The sequence below is a fragment of the Strix uralensis genome, chromosome 33 (genome assembly GCF_047716275.1).
Source record: "Strix uralensis isolate ZFMK-TIS-50842 chromosome 33, bStrUra1, whole genome shotgun sequence".
NCBI classification, from domain to species: Eukaryota; Metazoa; Chordata; class Aves; order Strigiformes; family Strigidae; genus Strix; species Strix uralensis.
The window spans coordinates 2083670-2109442 of NC_134004.1; the positions used below are offsets into that span (position 1 = coordinate 2083670).

The following is a 25773-nucleotide window of genomic DNA, read 5'->3' on the forward strand; positions in this document are numbered from 1 at the left end:
TCAAAAAAAAAAAAAAAAAAAGTTTGGGGACCTCAAAATGTCCCCAGTGGGGTATGGGAGACCCCCACGTCAGGTGCTGGGGCTGGCAGCCCACCCTGCTGACCCCAGCATGAGGGTGGGGGGCCCATGGGTGCCCTCTGCACCCACAGAGCACCCCACAAAAGCGGGGAACCCCCATGGGAGTGTCCCCAGCCCCCTCTTTTGGAGACTAACCGGGTGCCTCCCCAGGTAGCACCCATGGGTGCTAGCCAGCAAAGGCCGGGAGGTGCCGTGGCCTTGCCAGGCAGGGACCTGGCTGAGCCACTGGGGACAATGGGACAAGGTGGGGGGCTCGGGGATGGTGCCCAGAGGTGTGTGGGGGGGCCCACCTGGCCCCCCGGTGCCGCGGCGGTGGGTGCTGCGCACACCTACGGCGTTACATAAGGGCTTATTAATATTCCCCGGGGGCTGCGGCTCGGCACATGCCGAGGGAGGCAGCGCGGGTGCTGCTGTGCCCCCCCCGGCTCGCCGGGACCCACCTGAGGCTCTGGCACCCCAATATTCTCCCCCCCCCCCCAATAGGTGCCTGTAGCCCCCCTGGGGCCCTCAGCACCGGTCATTGCACCCTGAGGTTTCCCAGTGGGACACGGACGGGATGGGGGGGGCACAGGGTGGGGGGCAAACTGTGTGTGGGGCAGGGGGTGTGGGGGCCGTGGGGCAGGGATGGGGTGGCCACAGGTCCACGGGACGGGGTCCCCTCGAGCTCAGGCTGCTTCCAAACCCCCCCCGCACCCCCCCAACCCGGGGGGGCAATGGCCTAATAGGTGAGAGGCCCAGCAGCCCCCCCCTGGGTTTGGGTAGGTCCTACAATAAGTCGGGGGCTGCCACTGCCCCGCGGCTGGTAGGAGGGGACGGTCACCGGCCGCGGTGACGTGTGTGACAAACGGGACAGGTCTCAGCAGGGCGCGGGGCTGGCGGGGGGGGGGGGGCTGGTGGAGGTGGGGGTCACGGTGCCCCCTGCCCCAACTCGCTGCTCGGGGCAGAGCCCTTTGGCTACCTCGGGGGGGGTCGTACCTGGCCCCTTCCTGGGCTGCCAAACCCAGTGACACCCCCCGTAACCCCGTGGGGGTCCTGGGGCACCTGCCCCCCCATAGGGACCCTGGGGACCCCCCATAGGGGTCCTGGGGACAACCCCTATAGCTCCATAAGGGTCCTGGGGACCCCCCCATGGGGTGCTGGGGCGTCTGACACCCCCCGTAGCCCCACAAGGGTCCTGGGGACCCCCCCATAGTGGTCCCGGGGTACAACCCCTATGGCTCCATAGGGGTCCTGGGGACCCCCCATAGGGGTGCTGGGGTACAACCCCTACACCCCCATAGGGACCCTGGGGACCCCCCCATCGGGGTCCTGGGGCACCTGACAACCCCCGTAGCCCCATAGGGACCCTGGGGGCCCCCTTTAGCTCCATAGGGGTCCTGGGGACCCCCCGTAGGGGTGCTGGGGTACAACCCCTATAGCCCCTGGGGACACCCCATGGGGGTCCTGGGGCACCTGCTCCCCCCCCCAGCCCCATGACGGGTCCCGGGGCTCCCCCGCCCCCCCACATCGCCCCGTGGGGGTCCCGTGGCTCTCCCCCCCCCTCCCCTTCCCGGGCCGGTGCTGAGCGGGGCGGCGGGGCTGGGCGGCCCCGGTTGCCGGCCCCCGCCCCCGGCTCCCCCCGCCCCTCCCCGCCCCTCCCGCCGGTGCCGGCTCGGGGAAAGTTGCGGCGAGCCCCGGTCGGCGGCGGCAGAGCCGGTAGCGGCGGGAGAACCGGGGCGGGGGGGGGGGAGGAGGAAACCGGGACACGGCAGCACCGGAGCACGGCGGTACCGGCGCTCCCGGCCGAGCATCCCCGGGTAGGAGCGCGCAGCATCCCCGGTCCTACCCCCCCCCACCTCCCCGCGCCCCGCCGGTGCTCCCCATCCCGGTACCCCCCCCCCGGTGCCCGGGATGCCATCTTAGCTCCGCCGCCCGGGCCGGTGCTGCCTGCGCAGCCGCCGGGTACCGGGCGGCGGAGGGGAAGGGAGGGAAGCGGGGAGGGGGGGGGTGGGTTTGGGAGGGGGGGGGGGAGGCCGCTGCCGGGGCTTGCGGGGCGGTACCGGCGGCTGCTCGGCCCGCCGGGCCCCGGGACCGGTGGCGGGGGGCTGAGGGCGCGTCCCCGCCGCCGCAGGGGCCATGGAGCCGCCGCGGAGCCTCCCGGGGCTGGAGCCCGAGCGCGACGCGCTGGACCCGGCCGGCGGGTGCCCGTCCCCGCTGGAGACCAAGTGCCCCCCCGGCAAGAAGATCTGGGTCAAGCTCCGGGCGCTGTGAGTGACCCCCCCGGCCCCCAAAAGCAGAACAACCCCCCCCCCCAAAGCGGGACCGCTCCCCTCCCCAACCGGGACCCCCACCTCCCCCAGACCGGGACCCCCAAACCGGGACTTCCCCCCCCCCCCCCCCCCAAACAGGGACCTGCAAACCGGGACCCCCAAACCGGGACCCCCCCCCAAACCGGGACCCCCAAACCGGGACCTCCCCCCCCCAAAAACCGGGACCTCCAAAACGGGACCCCCCAACCGGGACCTCCCCCTCAAAAACCGGGACCCCCAAACCGGGACCCCCCCCAGATCGGGACCCCCAAACCGGGACTTCCCCCCCCCAAACAGGGACCTCCAAACCGGGACCCCCCCCCCAAAAACCGGGACCCCCAAAGCGGGACCCTCAAAGCAGGACCTGCCCTCCCCCCCCCCAAAAGCAGGACCCCCAAAGTGGGACCCTCCTGCCCTCCCAAACCGGGACCCCCAAAGAGGGACCTTCCCCCCCCCTCCCAAGTCGGGACCCCCAAAGCAGAACCTGCCCCCCCAGTCAGGATCCCCAAAGCGGGACCCCCAAACTGGCACCTCCCCTCCCAAAGTGGGACCTCCCCCCCAACTAAGACCCTCAAACCGGGACCCCCAAATCAGCACCCCTGAGCCCAACAAACCCCCTGACACCCCCCCCCCTTCTAAGCCCCCCCCGGTGTTCCCCACCCTGTGTCATTCCCCCCCCCCCCCTCCAGGCAGGACCCCTTGGGATCTTCATCTGCTCCCAGGGTCCCCCCAGAGCCCTCGGCCCCCCCGGGACCCCCCAGGCACCCCCCATCCCCCCATGTTCTCCCCCCCCCGTCACCCTCTGCACCCCTCCTGCACCCCCTTTGGGTGGGGGCACCCATAAGCCCCCAGTGGGGCTGATGGGGCAGCGCTGGGGGTGCTGGGTGGGGGCCCCCCCTCCTTGCCCCGGCTGGCACTGGGGGGTGCCCCCAACTCTTGGGGGGGGGGGGGGGGGGACAGAGCGGGTGCAGCCCCGGGGAGGGGTGTCACCCTCTGACACCCCAGGGTGCCACCCCACTCCCAGGGGTGCGAGGGGGTGTGTTGGGGGGGGGGGGGGGCTTTTGGTGGCCCCAGGGGTGCCACCCCCTCACCCGCGTGCTCACGCGTGGGCTCGCACGTGCGCTCGCACGAGTCCTCGTGCGACGCGCGTGGGCGTGCAAGGGGCACACGTGCACGGGGCCCACCCGCACGTGGCGGCCGGCGAAGGGCACGCTCGTGCAGGGGTGCACGTGGGTGGGAGGGGGGGACACACACACACGCACACGGGGACGAGGACGGGAGCCACGCGCTCGTGTTGCACGCTCACCGGCCCCCAGCGTGTTTCACACGAGGCCGGGACGTGACACGTCGGTGCCCGAGCTCTTGGGGTGCGCGTGTGCGAGGGCCGAGCGTGCAAGCGGCTGCGCCGCACGGTGCTGGGGGTGCGCACACACGTGTGCGTGCACACGTGTGAGCGTGCAGGGAGCGCGTGTGCACACACGTGCAGGTGTGCGAGCGCGTGGGCTGCGCTGCGCTCCCGCTCTCCCCCCCCCCCACGCCCCCACCTGCCTCCCCCCTCCCCGAAATCGCTGGTGGCCGCCCCCGCACTGGGGGGGGGTGGGGGGGTCCTTGACTGCGTGACTGTGCCCCCCCCCCCCCCCCGCCAGCACCCAGGGGACCCCAACTTGGGGTGGGGGGGGTGTGAGAGCAGTGACATGTCCCTGGGGTGTGGGACCCCCCCCCCCCCAGCCCCCCCAAGTGTTGGGGAGCGATGGCAGGTCCCCGGGGGGGTCACCAGGATGAGGGGAAGGAGCTGGAGGAGCAACAGCACCCATGGGTGCACACGGGGTGTCCTGGGGGGGGGTGTCCCCAGTGCTGGCTGCACCCCAAGGCCGTCCCTGGGCGCAGGGTGGCCTTTGGGGACACTGGTGCCACTGGAGGCGAAGCGGGGGGGGGCTGTGGGGTGCCAGCAGCGCCCCACGGGAGGCCCCGGGACACAGCAGGGGGGGGGGCGCCGTGGGTGGTGACAGGCAGCCCCTGGGGACCGTGGGCGCGGGTGGCACCCGCCTGGCAGCGTGACGCAGCCGTCCCTTGTCCCCAGGCTCCAGCTGGGGGGTCCCAGCACCCGCCGTGATGGGCGAGTGACACAGGGGACCCCCAAGGGATGAGGGGGGGGGTGTCCCCCAGGGGTGGGTGTCCCCAGGGAAGGGGGGGGTCAGCGGGTGCGGGGAAGGTGACAGCCACCTTCCCCAAGGTCACGTTCGCCCGCAGCCCCGGCGGGAGCTTCGCGCTGGCGTCGAACGTGACGTCTGGTCCCCCCCCCCCCCCCCGGCCCCCCGCGGGCGCTCGCTGCAGTTTGTCACCGTCACCTCGGCCGGGGGGACGCGGGGGGCCCCCAGCTCGTGGAGCCGGGGTGAGGCGCGGGCGTGTGCCGGGACACGCGTGTGCGGGCATGTGCGTGTGTGTGTGAGCGCCCTGGCACGTGCTTGTGAACAGCCACGTGTGGGAGCTTGCACACACACGCCTGCAGACACACACACATGTAGACGTGCACACACGCGTGTGGGAGCTTACACACATACACACACGCCTGCAGACACGCACAGACACACATGGGAGCTTGCACACGCACACACACGCGTGTAGATGTGCCTATACATGCATGCAGACATGCACACACACGTGTGGGAGCTTTCACATGTGCACACACATATGTAGATGTGCACACACACGTGTGGGAGCTTTCACATGTGCACACACGCCTGCAGACATGCACACACACACGTGGGAGCTTGCACATGCACACACACATGTGTAGATGTACACACACATGTGTGGGAGCTTGCACACACACACACCTGCAGACACGCACAGACATGTGTGGGAGCTTGCACATGCACACACACATGTAGACATGCATACACACGTGGGAGCTTGCACACGTGCACACACGCCTGCAGACATGCACAGACACACGTGGGAGCTTGCACACGCACACACACGCATGTAGATGTGCACATACATGCATGCAGACACGCACAGACACAGGTGGGAGCTTGCACATGCACACACGTATGTGCACATACATGTCACACACATGCCTGCAGACACACACATGCCTGCACACATGCACACCCACGTGGGAGCTTGCACACACACACACATGTAGATGTGCACACACATGTGCAGACACACACTAGGGAGCTTGCACACGCACACACACACGTGTAGACATGCACACACACGCGTGCAGACACACACGTGTGCACGCGCACACACATGTGCAGACACGCACACACGTGTGTAACAGCCCTCCTGGGCCTCCACCGCCCGCCCAAGTGCACACGCGTGTGCGCAGCGTGTGGCCAGGCCGGGACGGCGCTAACGAGGCCTGGGAGGTCGTTAGGGGCTGAGCGGGGCCGGGGGGAGCGCGGGGGGGACACCGCAGGGGGACACTGCAGGGGGACACCGTGGGGGGACACCGCGGGGGACCTGGGGACACTTTCGGGGCGCGAGTCCCCCAGCGTGGGGCGGCGGCCGCTAATTAAACCAAATTGCAATTATCAGGCGGGAGGAAGATCCCGCTGCCCCCCCCCCGCCCCCAGCCCTCCCCTGCCGCCAGCACCCCGGTGTCACCCGGCCGTGGGGACACGGTGGCCGGTCCCCTCGTGTGTCCCACGGCCCCGCTGGCCCCACGCTCCCAGCGCGGGTGTCGGTCCCTCCCGGGGTCACGGTGCCGTGTCCCCTCCTGGGGACTGTCCCCAGGGTTGGGGACAAGCACCAGCACCTCCGGGGTCACCGCCGGTCACGGCCTTCCCCTGGGGTTTGGTGGCTGTCCCCAACACCGGGGGACGGGGACACGGTGTCCCCTCTAGTGACCTGCGGGTCCCCAAGTCCCCAGCATGGGGGGACCCCGTGGCCCCAGTGTCCCCCCCCGGGCCCCCGCTTGCGCTGTGCCTCGGTTTCCCCAAGGGACAGAGTTGGTGGGGACAGGCCAGGCCATGTGCCACCCCCATGGTGGGGACACGGGGTGACAGTGCTGGGGACGGGGGTCGGCTCGGGGCTGGCCTCTGCCCTGGGGCCACCTGTCCCTGTCCCATGGGACTGTCACTGTGTGTGTGTGTGTGTGTCCCACCGCCGCCTGTCAGCGTCACCCTGAGGTGCCACCCATGCCCCGGGCTGGGCTGGCAGCAGGGACAGGTGCCACCAGCTGGGGGGACCCAGTGGGTGCTGATGGCGGCAGTGGGGACCAGTGGGTGCCAGTGGGGACCAGTTGGGTGCTGGTGGCAGCAATGGGGACCAGTGGGGACGCAGTGGGTGCTGGTGGCAGGGATGGGGACCAGTGCGTGCTGATGGGGACCTGTTGGGTGCTGGTGGCAGGGATGGGGACCAGTGGGTGCCGATGGGGACCCAGTGGGTGCTGATGGCAGTGATTGGGGGACCAGTGGGTGCCGATGGGGACCTGTTGGGTGCTGGTGGCAGTGATGGGGACCAGTGGGGACCCAGTGGGTGCTGGTGGCAGGGATGGGGACCAGTGGGGACCCAGTGGGGACCCAGTGGGTGCTGGTGGCCGTGCCAGCGAGGCCTCTGGGAGGGACCAGGGTGCCCAGAGGGCTGACCCAGCCCAGGACAGGGACCAGTGTCCCACCGAGAGGGGGGCTGGCACCTCCCCTGTGTCCCCCCCCCCCCGTGTCCCCCCCTCCGTGTCCCCCCGTCCCCATCCCGGGGGGGCCGCGCCAGCCGGGTGCGAGCGAGGCGGCTGCAGCGGGAGACATGGCAGCGGGGGCGGCGCTTCCCCGGGCGGCAGCAGATGGGGTTCCCCCCCCCCCCCCCAACCATCGCCCCCCCCTCCCCGACGCCTCCGCACCCCCCCGCCCCCGACAGACACACGGACACACAGACAGATGGCCGGGGGCCGCCGGCTGCGGGCACACGCGTGTTCAGGCGTGTGTCAGACAGGGAAGGGCTTGCCCGGGGGGGGCTGGTTGGGGGGTGGGGGGGGAGAGCGTAGCTCCCTGCACACGTGTGTGTGTCGGGTGTGTGTGTGTGTGGAAAGGGGTGCACGCGTGTGCACACGTGTGTGTGTGTGCTGGGGGGGTGTTCGCGGGGGGTGCGTGTGGTGTGTGTGTAGCTGCAGCGAGTGTGTGTGCACATGTGTGTGTGCAGGGTTGGACAAGCGCGTGTCTGTGTGTGCACACGTGTGTGTGTGTGTGTGTGTGTGTGTGTGTGTTCACTCCCGTTTGCACACACCTTGCACGTCTCTTCAGGCAGACACACACATGTGCACACATGTTGTGGGTGCTGGGTGCAGGATGTGCTCTGGGTGCTGAGTACTGGGTGCAGGATGTGCTCTGGGTGCAGGATGATCTCTGGATGCTGTGCAGGGTGCTGGGCACTGGGTGCTGGGTGCAGGATGAGCTCTGGGTGCAGGGTGCTGGGTGCAGGATGTGCTTTGGGTGCAGGACGATCTCTGGATGCTGTGCAGGGTGCTGGGTACCGGGTGCAGGATGAACTCCGGGTGCAGGATGTGCTCTGGGTGCTTTGGGGGCAGCTCTGGGTGCTGGGTGCTGGGTGCAGGATGATCTCTGGGTGCAGGATGTGCTCTGGGTGCTTTGGGGGCAGCTCTGGGTGCTGGGTACCAGGTGCAGGATGAACTCTGGGTGCGGGATGTGCTCTGGGTGCAGGATGAACTCTGGGTGCAGGATGTGCTCTGGGTGCTTTGAGGGCATCTCTGCGTGCTGGGTGCTGGGTGCAGGACAAATTCTGGGTGCAGGATGAGCTCTGGGTGCAGGATGATCTCTGGATGCTGGGTACAGGGTGCTGGGTACCGGGTGCAGGATGATCTCTGGGTGCAGGATGATCTCTGGGTGCAGGATGAGCTCTGGGTGCAGGATGAGCTCTGGGTGCTTTGGGGGCAGCTCTGGGTGCTGGGTACCAGGTGCAGGATGAGCTCTGGGTGCAGGATGAGCTCTGGGTGCTGTGGGGGCAGCTCTGGGTGCTGGGTACCAGGTGCAGGATGAGCTCTGGGTGCAGGATGAGCTCTGGGTGCTTTGGGGGCAGCTCTGGGTGCTGGGTACCGGGTGCAGGATGTGCTCTGGGTGCTTTGGGGGCAGCTCTGGGTGCTGGGTGCCAGGTGCAGGATGAGCTCTGGGTGCAGGATGAGCTCTGGGTGCTGTGGGGGCAGCTCTGGGTGCTGGGTACCAGGTGCAGGATGAGCTCTGGGTGCAGGATGAGCTCTGGGTGCTGTGGGGGCAGCTCTGGGTGCTGGGTGCCCCCCTCCCCATACCCCCAGGTGCTGCCCACGCGTGTCAGAGCGTGTGTGTGTGTGGGGGGGGGGTGTGGGGGTGTCACCCACCCTCAGGGCCACCCTCACCCACTGCCCCCCCCCCCCAGGCTGCGGTACCTGGTGAAGCAGCTGGAGACGGGGGAGGTGAACGTGGAGGAGCTGAAGCGGAACCTGGAGTACGCGGCCTCGCTGCTCGAAGCCGTCTACATCGATGAGACGAGGTGCTGGCAGGAGCCACGGGGGCCAGCGGGCCACGGGCCACGGTGGCCACCCCGATGTCATTGTGCCCCCCCCCCTGCCCCGCAGGCAGATGCTGGACACGGAGGATGAGCTGCGGGAGATGGGCTCGGACGCGGCCGTGCCCTCCGAGGTGCGGGACTGGCTGGCGGCCACCTTCACCCAGCAGGCGCGAGCCAAGGGGCGGCGAGCGGAGGAGAAGCCCAAGTTCCGCAGCATCGTTCACGCCGTCCAGGCCGGCATCTTCGTGGAGAGGTGGGTGCTGAGGGGTGGGGGGGCACCCCTGGGTGGGTGGGGTGAGGGAGGGGCGGTGAGGGAAGAAGAGGGGAGGGGAGGGGGGGACGTGGCTGGTGGCTGGGAGGGAGGTGGGGGGTGGGAGTGAGGTCCCTGCCTGTTCTGTGGCACCCAGGGGCTGTGCCCAGCACCCAGGTGGGTGCCTGAGCACCCAGGGGTGGTCCCTGAGCACCCAGATGGGTCCCCAAACACCCAAGAGGATCCCTGAGCACCCAGGGGTGGTCCCCAAGCACCCAGATGGGTCCCCGAGCACCCAGGGGCTGTTCCCAGCACCCAGGGGTGGTCTCTGAGCACCCAGATGGGTCCCCAAGCACCCAGATGGGTCCCCAAACACCCAAGTGGGTCCCTGAGCACCCAGGGGTGGTCCCCAAGCACCCAGATGGGTCCCCAAACACCCAAGTGGGTCCCTAAGCACCCAGGAGTGGTTCCCAAGCACCCAAATGGGTCCCCAAACACCCAAGAGGATCCCTGAGCACCCAGGGGTGGTCCCCGAGCACCCAAATGGGTCCCCAAACACCCAAGTGGGTCCCTGAGCACCCAGGGATGGTCCCCAAGCACCCAGATGGGTCCCCGAGCACCCAGGGGCTGTTCCCAGCACCCAGGGGTGGTCTCTGAGCACCCAGATGGGTCCCCAAACACCCAAGAGGATCCCTAAGCACCCAGGGTGGTCCCCAAGCACCCAGATGGGTCCCCAAACACCCAAGTGGGTTTCTGAGCACCCAGGGGTGGTCCCCAAGCACCTGGGTGGGTTCCCAAGCACCCAAGTGGGTCCCCAAGCACCCAGGGGTGGTCTCCAAACACCCAAGAGGGTCCCTGAGCACCCAGGGGTGGTGCCCAAGCACCCAGGTGGGTCCTCAAACACCCAAGGTGGGTCCCTGAGCACCCAGGTGGGTCCCCAAGCACCCAGGGGCTGTCCCCAGCACCCAGGTGGGTCCTCAAGCACCTGGACTGTCCCTATGACCCACCTGGGTCCCCATGTACCAGGGTCTGTCCCCCAGCACCCAGTTGAGTCCCTGAGCACCCAGGTCTGTCTCCTGCCCCCAGGGTTTGTCCCCTGGCACCCGAAGTCTGTCCCCAAGCACCCAGCTCCGTCCCTCAGCACCCACATCAGCCCTGACTCCCCCCCCCCCGCCCCTTGCAGGATGTTTCGCCGGACGTACACGGCCGTGGGGCCCAGCTACTCCACCTCCGTCCTGAACTGCCTGAAGGTACCGGGGGGTGTGGGGGGGGGCACCCCTGGCATCACCGGGCTCCCCTGGGTGTGGCTGGGTGCCATTGGCCACTGGGCTCGCCCCGGTGCTGGGCTAATGCCCCCCCCCCTCCCCCCAGAGCCTCGACCTGTGGTGCTTCGACGTCTTCGCGCTGAACCGGGTGACGGACGATCACTCCCTGAGGACCATCGTCTTCGAGCTCTTCACCCGACACAACCTCAACAGCCGCTTCAAGGTGCGCCCACACCCCCCCTGCCCACCCATGGGTGCCCCCCCCGGGGCTGGGTTCCGAGCTTTGCTGGTGGCTTTGCACACGCGAGCGCGTCCCTGTGCCCGTGGCGCAGATTCCCGCCGTCTTCCTGACGACGCTGCTGGACGCGCTGGAGGCCGGCTACGGAAAGTACCGGAACCCCTACCACAACCAGGTCCACGCCGCCGACGTCACCCAGACCGTCCACTGCTTCTTGCTCCGCACCGGCATGTTGGTACGGGGCGGGGGGGGGGCCCCACGGGGGGTCCGGGCTGTGGCCGGGGCACCCAGTGCTGGTCCAGCTGGTCCAGGTGATGCTTGTTGCCACGGAGACGCCGGTGCCGCCTGGCAACTGTGCTGTCACCAGGGTGATGGGGGGTACAGGGTGACCCCCGGCTTTGTGGGGGGACACACAGGTGACACCTGGCACATTCGTGTGCCTTGTCATGCCCGCACGGGTGTCACAATGGTCACAAGCGCTGGTGGCGTGTCACGGACGTGGCCGCACCGGGCCTGCACGCGTGGAGTCACACGCGGCCGTGCAAGCACACGCGCGCGGAGGACCCCACACCCCTTCGCGGGGTGGCACTGGAGCACCCGGTGCCCGTCCCCGGTCCCCTGACGCCCGCGTCCCCCCAGCACTACCTGACGGAGATCGAGGTCCTGGCCATCGTCTTCGCCGCCGCCATCCACGACTACGAGCACACGGGCACCACCAACAGCTTCCACATCCAGACCAAGTGAGGGGGGTGGCACGGGTGACACGGCATGGCACAGCACGGTGGCACGGCACAGCACGGCACGGGCGGCACAGCATGGCGTGGGTGGCACAGCATGGCATGGCACAGGTGACACAGCATGGCACAGTGTCACGGCATGGTATGGGTGACATGGCATGGGTGGCATGGCACGGTGTGGGTGACATGGCACGGTGTGGGTGACATGGCACGGCATGGTGGCACGGCAGAGCAGGCAGGGCTGGGGACCTGTTATGGGGACATGTGGGGACACTGTGGGACTTGGAAAGGACGGAGTGGCACTCTGGGGACACCCTGGGGACACCCAGTGCCACTGATATGGCTGGGATACAGATGTGCTGGCACCCTGGGGACACCCAGTGCCACCGATACAGATGTCCTGGCACCCTGGGGACACCCTGGGGACACCCATTGCCACTGATACAGCCAGGGCACAGATGTTCTGACACCCTGGGGACATCGCTCTCCCCGGGGGAGCTCAGGCTGCCCCCTGCCATGCCGGGGTCCCCACTGTCCCCTCTGTCCCCAGGTCGGACTGTGCCATCCTCTACAACGACCGCTCGGTGCTGGAGAACCACCACATCAGCGCCGTGTTCCGCATGATGCAGGACGACGAGATGAACATTTTCGTCAACCTCACCAAGGACGAGTTTGTGTAAGGTCCCCGTCCCTGTCCCCGGGGTTGTCCCCGGCGGGGACACAGGGCCCTGATGGCATTTCCCCCCCCCCCTTCCCCACTCTCCCCTGTCCCCGGGGCGCAGGGAGCTGCGGGCGCTGGTGATCGAGATGGTCCTGGCCACCGACATGTCCTGCCACTTCCAGCAGGTGAAATCCATGAAAACGTCCCTGCAGCAGCTGGAGAGGTGAGCGCGGGCACCCACCCGGGGCAGGGAGGGGACACACGTGATTTTTGGGGACAAACCTCAGCGCTGGGGTTTCCTCCTTCCCCAGGATCGATAAATCCAAGGTGCTGTCGCTGCTGCTGCACGCGGCCGACATCAGCCACCCCACCAAGCAGTGGGCGGTGCACAGCCGCTGGACCAAAGCCCTGATGGAGGAGTTCTTCAGGCAGGTAGGACCTGCGGGGGGGCGGGGGGACACGCGATGGGACGTGGGGACAACCCTTTGGGGACACGTCTCCCTTACCTTACCAGGGGGACAAGGAGGCTGAGCTGGGGCTGCCCTTCTCGCCCCTCTGCGACCGCACCTCCACGCTGGTGGCCCAGTCCCAGATCGGTGAGTGGTGGTGGGTCCCTGATCCTGTCCCCAGCCACCGGCCCCCGCCACCGTGTCCCTCATCGACGCCGTGTCCCCTCCCCGCTGCAGGTTTCATCGACTTCATCGTGGAACCCACCTTCTCGGTGCTGACCGATGTGGCCGAGAAGATGGTGCTGCCCCTCGCCGAGGACGGCACCAAGGCCAAGGGCAACCCAGTGGCCAGCAGCCAGCAGCCCAGGTCGGCCTCAGTTTCCCCTTCCCCACGGGGGAGGGGGTAGGGGGGGGCACCCGCTTCTTCTGGGAGCTGGGGGGTGGCGGTGGGTGCTCTGCCCCGCTCCCAGCGTCCCTGTCCCCGCAGCTCGCAGTGGCGGCAGCCGTCCCTGGACGAGCACCTGGAGCTGGGGGACATCAAAGCCGACCTGGCCGGGTTCCGCTCCACCTGGGCCAAGTACATCCAGGAGAACAAGCAGAAGTGGAAGGAGCGGGCGGCCAGCGGTAGGTGACGGCCACCATGGCCACCATGGCCACCACGGCCACCGCGGGGGCGACCGGGACCGCCCCAGCGCCGCGCGAGGCCAAGTCTGTGCCTGGGTGGTGGGGGGAGGTGGCCCAAGCACAGGGTGGCTTGTAGGGTGGGTGACTCCCGCGTTGGGGGGATGAGTTAGGGGGGTCCTGGCCCCCGGGGTGGCTGGAGTGGCCCCCCCAGCCCCGCGTCCCGCCGCAGGTATCACCAACCAGGCGTCCATCGAGGAGCTGTCGCCCTGCGAGGAGCAGCCGCCCGCGGTCCCCAGCCGGCACAGGCAGAACGGGGACGTGGAATAACCCCGGGAGGAGCGAGGTGGGTGCTGGGGGGCCGGGGGTGGTGTGTTCAAACTGGCGGGGGGTAGCGGGGGCTTGGTGGCATCGCTGTGACTGTCCCCCCACCCCAATGGCAGATCCTCGTCCGGCCGGGTGACGCCGTCTCGCCTAAAGTCTTCGACGCCATCGAGTTCAGCACCATTTGCAGGGAAGGAGCCGCCCGGGGCCGCGCACGGATCGGTGCCAACCTCCGCGCCAGGAGCAGCCCCGCAGCCCCGGCTGCCTGTGCCAAACTGGCCACCGAGCCACGTGGCTTCGGGCCACGGGTGATGGTGACGCCGACCCTCTCACTGCCACGCCAGCCCGGCCCCCCCCGCCGGGTTTTGTCCTTATGGCTTTTTAAAAAAGCTGCTTCTCGCCCTGTGGGAGGGAGCCGGGTGCTTGCAGGGGGCGCTGGGGACGATGATGGTGGCACTGGGGACAGCAGAGGGATGGAGGAGCCACGTCGGCTACGCTGGCACCCTGAGGGCCACCACCATCCCCTCTGTGCCTGCTGGCTCTGGCCGGTGACACCATGAGGGATGGCCCCTAATGTCCCCCTGCGCCACCCCTGTCCTGGGATTTGTGGCTCTGTGTCACCCCGGGCTGGGGACACGTCCTCAGTGGGCCTCTTCCTGGGGTCCGCTGGCCCCAAGGGCACCTCGGAGGTTCCCTGTGGGGTCCTGCCCCACACGCTGTGGGCCAGGCTGGGAGCTGGGGGGGGGCATCGAGGTGCTGGGGGGGCGGCACGTGAAGAGCCGGAGCAGCGCTGGGAGCTGGGGCTGGGGCACAGTGAGAGGGCAGGATTGGGCCCTGGCTCCAGCATCCCCCAGCTCCAGGGTCCCTCCAACACACCCCTGGTCTTGGGGGAGGGTCTGCAGCCCCCCCCCTGCCCAGCTTCAGGGTCCCTCCAGTATCCCCCAGTCCTGGGGGGCCTCCAGCACCTCCTGGCTCTGATGCGCTCCCAGCATCGCTGGCTCCAGCATGGCCCCGCCCTCCCCCCCTGCTCCCTCCATCCCTGCTGTGCCTCGAGCATCCTCCGGCATCCCGATGAGCCTTGAGCATCCTCCGGCATCCCGGTGAGCTTCGAGCATCCTCCGGCATCCCGGGTGAGCTTCGAGCATCCTCCAGTATCCTGATGAGCCTTGAGCATCCTCTGGCATTCTGGCAAGTCTTGAGCATCCTCTGGCATCCCAGTGAGCCTCGAGCATCCTCCGGTATCTCCGGCATCCCGGTGTGCTTCAAGCATCTTCTGGCATCCTGATGAGCCTCGAGCATCCTCCGGCATCCCAGTGATCCTCGAGCATCCTCTGGTGTGCCAGCAAGCCTCGAGCATCTTCTGGTATTCCGGTGAGCCTTGAGTATCCTCTGGCATCGTGGTGAGCCTCGAGCATCCTCCGGCATCTCCAGCATCCTGGTGTGCTTCGAGATCCTCCAGCATCCCGGTGTGCCTCGAGCATCCTCCGGTATCCTGATGAGCCTTGAGTATCCTCTGGCATTCCAGCAAGTCTTGAGCATCCTCCGGCATCCCAGTGAGCCTCGAGCATCCTCCGGTATCTCCGGCATCCCGGTGTGCTTCAAGCATCCTCCAGCATCCCGGTGAGCCTTGAGCATCCTCCGGCATCTCCGGCATCCTGGTGTGCTTCAAGCATCTTCTGGCATCCTGGTGAGCCTCGAGCATCCTCTGGTGTGCCAGCAAGCCTCAAGCATCCTCCGGCATCCCGGCAGCGTGCCCAGAGCATCTTCCAGCTCCGGCCTCCTCCCGCTCCGGCCTCCCGGCTCCGGCTGCGCTGCCCGGCCGTGGCCCCGCTCCCGGCCCGTCTGTGTTTGTACTTTTCTACCCCGCGGTAACGCGTCGTGTCCCCACCCCGGTCACCGCTGGCAGAGCCCCCCCCTGCCCTCTTCGCGCTCACCCCCACACGCATGTGAAACGAAGTGCCGCCGCTAACGAGCAATTAATAAAACCGTACACCACCACCACCCCCCCACCCCGTCCTGGCTCCTGCACCTGCGACCTGGCTCGACCCCAGAGTGGGGGTGACGGGGGGGCAGGGGGGGGCAGGAGACCTGAGTCCCTCCATGGGGGGGGGCAGCAGGGCTGGATTGGACCCCCAGAGGTGGGTGCTGCCCCCCAGCACCCAAGGGGGGGTCCTGGCGCGAAGGCAAGGAGGAGGCAGTGGGGAGAAGGGATCCCTTTAATTCCAGCCGAGGCGGGGGGGGGGGGAGCAGGGGGGGGTGTCCCCGCGCCTGCCCAGGCGTGTGCACGCGTGTTCCGTGTGTACGCACATGCTGATCACATGTGCAAAGTGCGCATGTGCCCCCCCCCATGCCCATGTGTGCACACGCGTGTGCCTGTGGGGGGGTGTGTGTGGGGGGGGTGGGGGTGTGCAAACGCCCAGGTCTCCCCCCCTAAGTGTGTGCACCCCCCCCCGCCACACGTGTGCTCCCCGTGTCCCTGGGAGCGGTGGGGGGCCGCGTGTCCCCCAGCCCTGTGGGGGGGGGATGTGTGTGGTGACAGTGGGGCGGCCGGGGGGTGGCCCTGGGGACACGCAGGGGCTGGCAGTGAAGCAGGGGGGGTGGCACGAGCTGTGCTGGGGGGGTGCTGCTCAGTGTCCCCAGTGTCACCCACCCTGGGGACCCTGGGGGGGGGCAGTGAGGGGACAGGGTGGGCAGCCCGGCTTGCCGTTGTCCCTAGAGCCCCCCCCCCCGCCCCCCCTCCCCGGGGGGGGGGACCTGCCCGCGGCAGTAAAAAAAAAAATCCTCTGGAAGCCCCAAAAGCAGCCGTCGAAATCTTAGAAAACGATCAGATAAAAAAAATAAAGCGGCGTTCGGCTCCTTCGGCCCGGCCGCGGCCTCGCTCCTGCCGCCGCTGGCACCTGGGGACGGGGAGGGGGGAGCGGCGCTGGGGGACGGGGACCCCGCGGGGAAAGGGTCCCCCCCGATCCCTGCCCCATCCCCAGCAGTGCTGGTGTCACCCTCGGCCCCGTGGCATCGTCCCCTTCCCTGCCGTGGTGCCCAGGATATGCCCGTGGTGTCCCAGTATCACCCTGGTGCCCCAGTACAGTGCCCCAGTAACCCCCAGTGCCCCAGTACAGTGCCCCAGTACTCTCCCAGTGCCCCAGTACCCCTCCAGTGTCCCAGTATAGTGCCCCAGCACCCCCGTGTCCCAGTACAGTGCCCCAGTACCCCTTCAGTGTCCCCATACAGTGCTCCAATACCCCCCCAGTGCCCCAGTACCCTCCCAGTGGCTCAGTACTCACCCAGTGGCCCAATACAGTGGCCCAGTACCCCCCAGCGCCCCAGTACAGTGCCCCAGTACTCTCCCAGTGCCCCAGTACCCCAGTGCAGTGCCCCAGTACCCCCCAGTACCCCAGTGCAGTGCCCCAGTACCCCAGTACATACCTACTGGCTGCTGGCAGCGCCCTTGCTGGCCCCTTCCCTCGGTGCTATATGGGTGCCCCCCTCAGCCAGGCGCTGCCGCCCGTCCCCGTGGGTCCCTGCGGGCGCTGTGGGGTGGGGGGGGGAGCTCAGCCCCCTCGGCTGCACCCCACAAAACCACCCCAGCACCCCCAACCCCCCCCACCCCCCAGCTCCGGCTGCGCGGAGGCTCCCGGGGCAGAGTCGAGGGGCCGGGGGGGGGGGGGGGGGGGGTGGGCAGCGATACTCACGCTCGCCAGGGCCGGGGCCACCCTCGTGCGTGGCCAGTGGGCAAGTGCCACCGGGGCTGTGGCTGTGCTCGGTGTCACCGTGGTGGCAGTGGCCGGGGCCGCGCTCCTGGCCGGTGGCAGCCGCCTCCTCCTCTTCCTCGCCCTGCGCCTGCTTGCACAGGTGATGCTCCACCATCATCTGCAGCTCTGCCAGGCAGGGAGCAGCGCTGGGGGTGGGGGGGGGGGGGACGTGGGGGGCAGCGGTGACCGTCCCCACGCTCCCGGTGACACCGGGGAGGTGCAGCCCCCGCGAGCTGCGTCACCTCCTTGTCCCCTCTGGTGGCATTTGGACGCCCCGGGTGCCCACAGGCCCAGGGTCACGCTCCTGCCCTGGGCTGCACAAAGGTGGTGGCACCCCCTGGGGTGCTGGGGGGGGACTGTGACCCCCTGTGTGTGTGTGTCCCCCCCCCGTCCCCCCCCAAATACCTTTCATGGTGGGGGTGGTGCGGGAAACCTTCTTCCTCTGCCGTGGTGACATGGCCAGACCCGACTGCAAGGGAAGGGGGGGGGGGGCGGTGAGTGGGGGGGCACCCTGGGGGTACCCTGAGGGGATGGGGGCTCCCCCCCCATGGTGGCAGCACCCTGGGGGTACCCCGAGGGGGTGGGGGCTCCCCCGTGGCAGCAGCACCTACCTTCAGCAGGGGGTTGGGCAGCCGGTCCTCGTCGATCTCTGGGGGGGCACATGGGGGCGGGGGGGGGGCAGAAGGACCGGAGGTCAGTGGTGGGGGCGGGGTGCTGGGCTCCATCCTGCACCCCCACCGTGAATCCAGCCCCACGGGGTCTGTCTGTCACCCATGGGTGCTTGGTGCGGCTGTGGGTGCCATTGGGGCAGGCCCGCTCCCCCCAGCATCACCATCGCCCCCCGTGTTGCCATGGGAACCAGCATCCCGTCCCCTGCTGTGTCCCACAGACAGAGGACAGCAGCCAACCCTGTCCCCACGCCACCAGCCCCCGGGGCCACATCCTGAACCCCCCCGGGGTGATGCTCAACACCCCCCCCCCCCCAGTTTATTCACAGCTGCTGCCCCAGCAGGTGCAGGGTCTGGAGGTGGCACTTGGGGACAGAGTCTCCCAGCTACTGGGGTGTCCCCAAATCAGGGGACAGACAAAATGGCACAGCTCAGGGAGGGGGGGGGGCGGGCAGGAAGGCTGTGACACAGCTGCCAGCCGGGTCCGACCCCGTCCCCAAAGGCCACGTGCCTGGTTGGGCTGGTGACCGAAGCGCTCTTAAATGTCACAGCCGGTGTCCCCTGCTCCCTGTGCCAGCAGCGGTGGCCCCGCACCGGTGTCCCCAGCGCAGTGTCACCGGCAGCTGCTTCCCCCGGAGATGGATGGGCTGAGCGGGGGGGGGGGGGGTGGGGGTGGGGGGACGCGATCCCGAGCAGGGAGGGACATGGGGACAGTGCCAGGGTTGGGGACATGGGACACGGGGTGCTGCTGTGCCCGGCTGCAGGATGAGTCCCCGCTGCGACCAGCGTGTTGTGGGCCTCAGTGTCATGTCGGGGGGGTCCCTGAGCACCCCACAGCAGGGTCCCAGAGCGGGTTGGACCCTGGGGGGTGACAGGGTGACAACACACACGAGGACCCACCTGGGGACGACTGGTCGCTGCTCAGGACCAGGTTGGCCGGAGTCGGTCGGCGCCTCCGGATCTGGGGCGGGGCGGGGGGACATACAGGAGAGAGTTGGGACTCGCAGCTGCACCCCGAACGCCATTGCGCCCACCCAGACCCCCACCAGCACCGCGACACCCCGATGTCCTTGTCCCCAGGGCGGTGGTGGCCTCATGGGGACGGAGGACGCTGGCCGGGGCCCGGAGCCCAGCGGCTCCCGTGGCCGGACACACATGTCTTTTAAATCAACATCTCCCGGCCAGCCCTAACGACAGCCGGGCGCTAATTATACCCCAGCCCCGGGAAGCGCTTGGGGACATCGGTGCGGTGACACTGCCGGGGCCCTGCCCTTCCTCTGCGGGCACAGTGTCCTTGGCCAAGGTCACCTGGAGCATCCCGGATTGCTCCCGCCCCTCATCCCCCCTCTCAGCGCCTTCACTTTTGGGGTGGTTTTTTCTTTTTTTTTTTTTCGTGGCCCCGTCGGAGGCTTCGGTGGCCACGGCGTGGCCGTGCCCAGTGGCAGTGGTGGCAGGGAGTGGTGACAGCGGTGACACCCCGGGTGCTCCCCCGACCCCTTTCCCCGCTGACCCAGTAACTGAGTTGCTCCAAAAAAAGAATTTCCCAGCGAGGATTCCCTAATGAGGCGGGATGCCTAATGAGATGCTGATGAGATGCTAATGAGGCGGATGAGCGGCTGGGTGGGTGGAGGAAGCCCCCTCCCCACCTTCCCCGGCCCCAGCCCACCCCCCCCCACACTCCCCCCCCCACCCCCCGGCCCCTCGCTCTGCATCTTCTCCGTGTCGGCCCCGTTGCCATAGAAACCCGCGATCTGGATTTTAAACGGAGATTAGAGGCAGCCGGGAATCGCCCGGAATCGCCCGGAATCGCCCTGTCCCTGCCAGGGACCCACCAAAGACCCCCCCCCACGCCTTTGCTTTGGGGTCAGGGGTCAACCACACCCCCCCCACCCGGCACCCAGCGATGGGGCTGGGCTGGGCTCCCCCCGCCCCTCCCCAGGGCTGGATCGGGCCCTGCAGCCCCCGGGGGGAAGCCAGAGCCACCCCCGGGCTGCTCTAACACCTCCAAAACCTCCCCGGGGTGTGGGGCAGGGCTGTGCCCAGCCCCCCCCCCCCCCAAAAAGGGATGGGGTGGGGGGGGGGACATCAATGTCACCTGCTCAAGGTCACCCAGGTGGAGCTGAGCACCTTGAGCTCACTCGCCTTCCTGCTCCCGACTGGGTGGGGGACCCAGGCGGTTGGGTGGCTCCTGCCTTGACACCCTGGGGAGGGGTCCTCTGGTCCTCTGGTCCTCCATCCCTCCATCCCTCCATCCCTCCCTCCTCCATCCCTCCTCTCTCCATCCCTCCCTCCCTCCCCGGCTCGGCCGCCGCCGCTATTTTTAGATCAATCTCCACCATCGATTAAGAAACGCCGCGGCCGAGAGCGGCAGGAGCTCGGCCCCAGCAGCATCACTGGGGGGGGGGGGGGGGCTGCAACCTCCAGCCCCCCGCGGGGGGCAACTGGGATGGGAACAGGGTCAGGGACCAGGACTGGGTCCAGCTCGTCCCGCAGCAGGACGGAGCAAAGGGCCCCTGGCTGGTCCCCACCGTGCTCAGGGTGGAGTTGGGGACACGGGCCTGGCACCCATGGGTGGCACCTAGGAGGGCCTGGGCAGGTGGGTGCTCCTGGGGGGGGGGGGTCAAGGAGCTGTGGGACCTGGGGGGACACAGGGGACTCGAGAAGGCCCCTAGGGACAAGGTCCTTTATGAGGGTGGGGCTGGACAGTTGGGGACAAACCTGCAGGACATGGGGACACCCCCCACCGCCTGGCTGACACGGCTGAGGGCTCTGTCAGTGCCAGCCCCCCCCACGAGGGGGACCTGGGGGGTTCTTTCCCTGCAGGGACACCCCAAAAAAGGGGAGTTATAAACCCGGGGTGGGGACACCCCCCCCCGCCCCAGCATTGTCACCTGCTGCCACCACCCGGGGCCCTGCCACCCCACCAAGCGCTGCCAAATCGGGGCTGAACTCCCCTGGGAGGGGAAACTGAGGCAGGGACGGGCAGGGGACACCCCAGGGCAGGGTCGTGCCTGAGACCCCCCCCCCCGCACCCCCCCCCCCCAAATAACCTGACCGTGACGGGGGGTGGCACATGAGCACCCCCTGCTCCGACATGGGCACCCCCCTGCTCCTCGCTGCAGCCCAGGTGGGTGCTGGGGTGTCCCACCTCACCCCCCCCCTCCCTGCCCAGCAGCTCCCCGTGTCCCCCCCCCCCGGCTCTCGCCCTCATTCCTGGGGGGGCCGCGCTGCAAATGAGCCGTGCGGCAGCCCCAGATGGTGCGTGGCCGTATTTAGCGCCGGCGAGATGCTCGCTGGGGAGGTGGCCCCCCACTCGCCCCCGCGCCGCTGGCACGCACCGGCTCCTCGCTCGCCAGCCACCCGGCTACTGGGTAACCCCCCCAGTCCGGGGGGGCGGGGGGGGGGATGGCTGGAACCCCCCGCAGCCCCCAACACCCCTCCTCAGCATCCTCAAGCCCATCACAGTGGGGGGGGGGTGTTGTCCCAACACCCCTCTTGACCCCCGCAGCCCCCAGGGTGGCGGGGGGGGGGGCACAGCCGGAGTGGGGCGAGGGGTCAGGTTGCCCGGGGTGGGGTGGGGGGGGAGGGGGGGTCAGCCCTGCCGTGTCCCCCCCCCCCCCGCCTCGGCCAGGCCATCCTGTCCCCAGCGCTATTCTGGGATCCCCTCCAGGGGTTGAGCAAGGGCTGGAGGGCCCCGGGGGGGGCCGTAACCCTACACCACCCCCCCCCACGCCCCCCCCCCAGCCCCGGGACGGTCCCGGCGGCGTCGCGCTGAGCCAGCACATGGCCCTGGCACCGCCACCCCCTGTCCCCACAGCCACCGCGGTCCCCACGGCCACCCCACGGGACCCGACCCCACGGAGGTGTTTGGGGCTGCTCTGCGCGGGGGGGGGGGGGGCGGTGTGTGACACACTGAGGGGGGGGGTTGTCCCCGGTACCGGGGAGGGGGGGGGGTGACACCCAACCTGGCAGCGTCCCCGTGTCACCCACCGCCGCGCGCCCCGCACCCAGGGGGGGCACCACCGCCCCGACACCGCGGCTGCAGCCTCCCGTGCCCCCCCCCCCTCCCCCGGTAGGACCACCCGGCTCCCCCCGCCCCCGCCCAGCCCCGGGGTGTCCCCGGTGTGTGTCCCCCCCCTCTCCGGTGTCCCCCCCCCCACCTGCTCGGCCGCCTCCGGGTCGAGGTGCGGCTCCAGCAGCGGCACCGTGAACTGGATCTTGCGGGGGCTGTTGGGCTCCATAACGGGCGGCGGCTCCGGTGGCTCCGGCGGCTCCCGGTGGCTCCCGGCCCTGCCCGGGCCGCCCCGCCCCGACCCCGCCCCGGACACGCCCCGTCCCGCCCCGCCCCCGCCGGTCACCGCCCGCGGCCGGAGGGTGGGAGCGGCCGGGACAGACGCAGGGACAGAGGGATGGACAGTGGGACGCGGCACCGGGACACGCGGGACGGACACACGGACACAGGGGGGGACACACGGACATAGGGAGGGACACACGGACACAGGGACGGACACACGGACACAGGGGGGGGACACACGGACATAGGGAGGGACACACGGACACAGGGATGGACACACGGACACAGGAGGGGGACACACAGACACAGGGGGGGACACACGGACACAGGGATGGACACATGGACACAGGGGGGGACACACGGACACAGGGGGGGGACACACGGACACAGGAGGGGGACACACAGACACAGGGGGGGACACACGGACACAGGGATGGACACATGGACACAGGGGGGGACACACGGACACAGGGATGGACACACGGACACAAGGATGGACACACGGACACAGGGATGGACACACCCTGGGACACAGGGACAGAGGCACGGACACACGGACAGATCCCAGGACACAGGGACAAAGACCTGCGGCACAAGGACAGACACACAGACAGGCCCTGGGACAGACATCGGGACACAGAGACACGTGGACGCTGGGACAGACACGTGTGTGACACACGGACACGGGGACGGACACACGGACACCGGGGCTGACGGACAGCGGGACACACACTCGGGCACGGGACACGGTGACACACGGGGACAGACCCACGGGCAGATGGACCCTGGGACAGACGGACAGAGGGACAGACACCGATGGACGGGCGCACGCTCGGGCACACTCAGACACAGACACGTGTGTGTGCTCGCACCCCTGTCACGCGTGTGCACACCTGCTGACACGTGTAGCCCCACACACGTACCCCCCCATATGTACCCCCCACGTGTACCCCACCACATGTACAGCCCTCACATGTACCCCCACACATGTACCCCCTCATGTGTACCCACACACACGTACAACCCCACACATGTACCCTCACACACATACACCCCCACACATACACCCCCACATGTGTACCCCCACACATACACCCCCACGTGTACCCACATACACATGTGTACCCCCCCACATACACCCCTTGTGTACCCCCTCACATGTACCCCCACACGTGTACCCCACACACATGTACACCCCCACGTGCACCCACACACATGTGTACCCCCACACACATACACCCCATGTGTACCCCCTCACGTGTACCCCCTCACATATACCCCCACACATACACCCTCCCACACACGTACACCCCCATGTGTACCCCCCACATGTACCCCCCACACGTGTACCCTCACACGTGTACCCCCCATATACCCCCCACATGTACCCTCACACGTGTACACCCCACACACATGTACCCCCACACGTGTACCCCCACACATGTAACCCCCCCTATTCACCCCATGTACCCTCACACATGTACCCTCACACGTGTACACCCCCACACACATGTACCCCCACACGTGTACCCCCCCATATACCCCCATATGTACCCCCCCACACATGTATCCCCACACACATGTACCCTCACACATGTACCCCCCCATGTACCCCCACACATGTACCCCCGCACACGTGACCCCCCCCCCACGTGCACACAGGCGGTGACGGGGCAGAGCCACCTCCCGGGGGGGGGGTGACAAGGACAGGGCCAGCCCCCCCCCCCGGGGGGGACTTTCCGGGAGGCCCCAGCAGGTGCAGGCAGGGAGGGGGCAAAGTCCGGCAGCGCCCGTTTCGTCACGGGACAGCGGCGGCATCGATCGCGGCTCTTGGGGACTGTGTGTCCCCCCCCTCAGTGACAGCCCCCCCTTGGCCGTCCGTCTGTCCTAACGAGGCCGTTAATTGCAGGACAAGGCCGGGGGGGGGTCTTGGTGGGGTGTTGGCCCCCCGCCGGCTGCGAGCGAGGAGGGGTCGCAGCAGGGTGACGGGGGTTTGACCCCGATGGCCCGGAGGGGGGGTGGGTGGGGGGGGGACACACACGGGTTGTCCCCGTGCGGTGGCCAGGACAGATGGACAGAGGGATGCGGGGTGGGGGGGGGGCAGCCGCTGAGGCCTGGGCACCCCGGGGACATGGGTGCTGGTGGGGGCACCCTCAAAAAATGATTTAAGGGCAGGGTGGGGGCGAGCAGCATCCCCCGAGGTGGCGGGGGGGGGGCACGGGGGGGGGGTGTGGGGCTGCCACCACCCCCCCTCCCCCGGGTCTGCGCTGGGCTGCACCCCCAGGTGTGATGCACCCCCACACCCCTCACCCCCCCCCCAACACAGCCCCCAGGCAGGGAAAGGAGAGCTCTGGGGTTGCGGGGGGACTGGGGGGGCCCCCCCGCTGCAGCCATAAATGCGTGTCCCATCACTTATTCATGCAGGCAGGAGGGCGGCTGCTGCCGGGATCTGGCAGGAGGAATTCGCTAACTAGGTCAGGCAGGAGCCGCGGGGGGGGGGGGGGGCAGCAGCGAGCGCTGCCTGATCCCCGGGGTACCCCGGTTGTGCCCCCCCCCCCCCCCCACCCCGCACAGAGCGGGGGGTCCCCATGGGGGGGCCGGGGTGGTGTGGGGAGTGCAGGGGGTGAGGGTGCTGCTGTGCTGGTGCTCCCCGGCCTGGCCCAGGGTGGGGGGGGGGGGAGGGAAAAGGCAGCGGGAGCACCCCCCCCCCCCCCCCATGACCCCCCCCACCCCCAAATCCCAGCGGCTCCCCATGTCCCCGTGTCCTGCTCCGCCGTGATGCAGCCGCCGTTAATTATTGATGCAAAAAGCACTCGCTGAAGAGCCGCTTTGTGCCGCCGTGTTGACCCCCCCCACTCCACACCCCCCCCCCCAGCGGCCCCCCCCGACCTCCAACTTCTTCCGTGACCCCCCCCCCGGATCATGGGCTGTCTCTGTTCCCCGGTCCTGGGTCTCTCCCTGCAGGGATGCTGCCAACCCCCTCCTCCACCCCCTGGGTGGGGGTCCCCCTCCTCCCCACAGCCCCCCCCCGGCTGGTGAGCGAGGAGGGGGGGTCCCCATCGCTACCCCCCACCCTCTGCCCTTCGCCATTTTGCTCCTCGATGGATTTTCACGGGAAAACCCTTCCCGGCTTCGATCCGGCCTTCGATCCGGCGGCGGGGGCAAAAAAGGGGCTTGGGGGGGGGGGCGGTGGGGGGGTTAAAATAACTTTGGGGCTGTGCAGGCGCCCAGCGGAGGCGTTTTTGGGGTGGGGGGGGGAGGACAGACCACAGGCCGGCTCCTGCGCGGTGACGCCGGGTGGGATGGGAGTGGGCTGGAGGATGGGAAAAACGGGGGGGCAACGTGCTCCAGATTAAAGTGGGACCCCCCCCCCCCGCACCTCGGCTGCCATCAGCACCAGAAATATCGATCATCAGACCCTGGTGCCCCCCCTTGGCTATTAAACGAGGTGGCTTCTGGCCTTTGGGGTCCATGACCCCCCCCCCGGGGTCCTTGTGGGTACAACGAGGCCGTTTCTCGCTCCCACCCCGGAGCCGGACGAGGGACGATGCCGAGCGGGGGGACGCGCCCCGACCCTCGCAGGGGGTGTCCGGAATCGGGGGGGGGGGGACACACCCCGGGCGCCCCGCGCAGGCTACAGGAACGGT

At 68.9% G+C, this 25773-nt stretch overlaps 2 protein-coding genes across 6 annotated transcripts; one reads left to right on the forward strand and one right to left on the reverse strand.

The window, feature by feature from the left end:
- Positions 1–1716: 1716 nt before the first annotated feature.
- On the forward strand, positions 1717–15416 carry PDE1B (phosphodiesterase 1B). Of its 5 annotated transcripts, none has more exons than XR_012626772.1 (17): positions 1717–1874; positions 2189–2324; positions 8739–8852; positions 8938–9123; positions 10304–10370; positions 10492–10608; positions 10718–10858; positions 11263–11363; positions 11911–12036; positions 12143–12244; positions 12333–12453; positions 12536–12617; positions 12708–12837; positions 12958–13094; positions 13324–13437; positions 13535–14545; positions 14634–15416. XR_012626772.1 is itself a non-coding variant. In XM_074853760.1 (16 exons), exons 2-15 carry the CDS (start codon positions 2194–2196, stop codon positions 13419–13421), a joined length of 1653 nt encoding a protein of 550 aa, XP_074709861.1. In that variant the 5' UTR covers positions 1717–1874; positions 2189–2193; the 3' UTR covers positions 13422–13437; positions 13535–15416. The 5 variants fall into 5 exon arrangements, 3 of the variants coding, with proteins under 3 accessions (XP_074709861.1, XP_074709863.1, XP_074709862.1); XR_012626773.1 differs by having other exon boundaries at positions 14730–15416; XM_074853760.1 differs by having other exon boundaries at positions 13535–15416.
- Positions 15417–15615: 199 nt separating this feature from the next.
- PPP1R1A (protein phosphatase 1 regulatory inhibitor subunit 1A) lies at positions 15616–22130 on the reverse strand. Its single transcript, XM_074853640.1, has 7 exons — positions 21993–22130; positions 18733–18793; positions 17776–17813; positions 17570–17633; positions 17105–17290; positions 16839–16942; positions 15616–16312 (listed from the first exon to the last, which is right to left on the reverse strand). Exons 1-6 carry the CDS (start codon positions 22071–22073, stop codon positions 16839–16841), a joined length of 534 nt encoding a protein of 177 aa, XP_074709741.1. The 5' UTR covers positions 22074–22130; the 3' UTR covers positions 15616–16312.
- Between the last annotated feature and the right edge of the window lie 3643 nt (positions 22131–25773).